Raw genomic sequence first — 695 nt, forward strand, 5'->3', positions numbered from 1 at the left:
GGTCTGGCCACTCACTTCTCGCCAACCGGGTGCACGCAGAGACTAATTTCTTGAAGGCCTGGCTAATGGTTCCCCATTTGACATGATACTGTGCATGGCGTGTTTGTAATTCTGTTTTTGCTGACTGCATGCTGTGACTCTTGTTCAGAGCACTTGCATCAGTAACCACTAGCAACCAAGCCACTGGTATCCTTTGACATTACACCATAGTTACTAGATGCTATAGTTAGTATACTAAAAAAAGGCACTTGCAAATCCGTCAAAAATCACAATAACTCTATCCCTGATTTTCCTAGGACATAGTTAAAGCAGATCTCTAAATCTGACTGGTATCCCAGAGACAAATGCAGTATTACTGTTCTTGACCCAACTAGCACTTTCATTTGTCTTGTACCCATAAATGGCCTTACTTAATACACCACTACCACCACGAAGCACTCAATTTTACAGTATTTGAATCCTCCATAAATACATCTTCCTGAGGTCTGGAATGAACACAGCTTCTGCTAAGCCTCTTGCAGAAGCCAGACTGTTGCAAAACCTCCGTTTGCAGCAGTCCTTTCTTTGCGGCAGCGCTTTTCTATCGTGGCAAGTGTCTCTGCAGCACGGCCGCGCAGCATGCTAGATCCTGAGGGCAGTGTGGAGCACAAGCCTTCCTTTTCCTTCCCCAAAGTTTTCATCTTCCTTCTAGCCAT

The 695-nt window shown here is 44.9% G+C and overlaps 1 protein-coding gene across 1 annotated transcript in view; it reads left to right on the plus strand.

The window, feature by feature from the left end:
* Positions 1-613: 613 nt before the first annotated feature.
* Positions 614-695, plus strand: part of GPX7 (glutathione peroxidase 7) — a 9,987-nt gene continuing 9,905 nt past the window's right edge. The window contains exon 1 of the mRNA XM_009320198.1: positions 614-672. Coding sequence (XP_009318473.1) covers positions 619-672 — 54 coding nt within the window. The 5' untranslated portion in view covers positions 614-618. The remainder of the gene's footprint in view (positions 673-695) is intronic.

This window comes from Pygoscelis adeliae, unplaced genomic scaffold, assembly GCF_000699105.1.
Source record: "Pygoscelis adeliae isolate BGI_AS28 unplaced genomic scaffold, ASM69910v1 Scaffold393, whole genome shotgun sequence".
In the NCBI taxonomy this organism is placed as follows: domain Eukaryota; kingdom Metazoa; phylum Chordata; class Aves; order Sphenisciformes; family Spheniscidae; genus Pygoscelis; species Pygoscelis adeliae.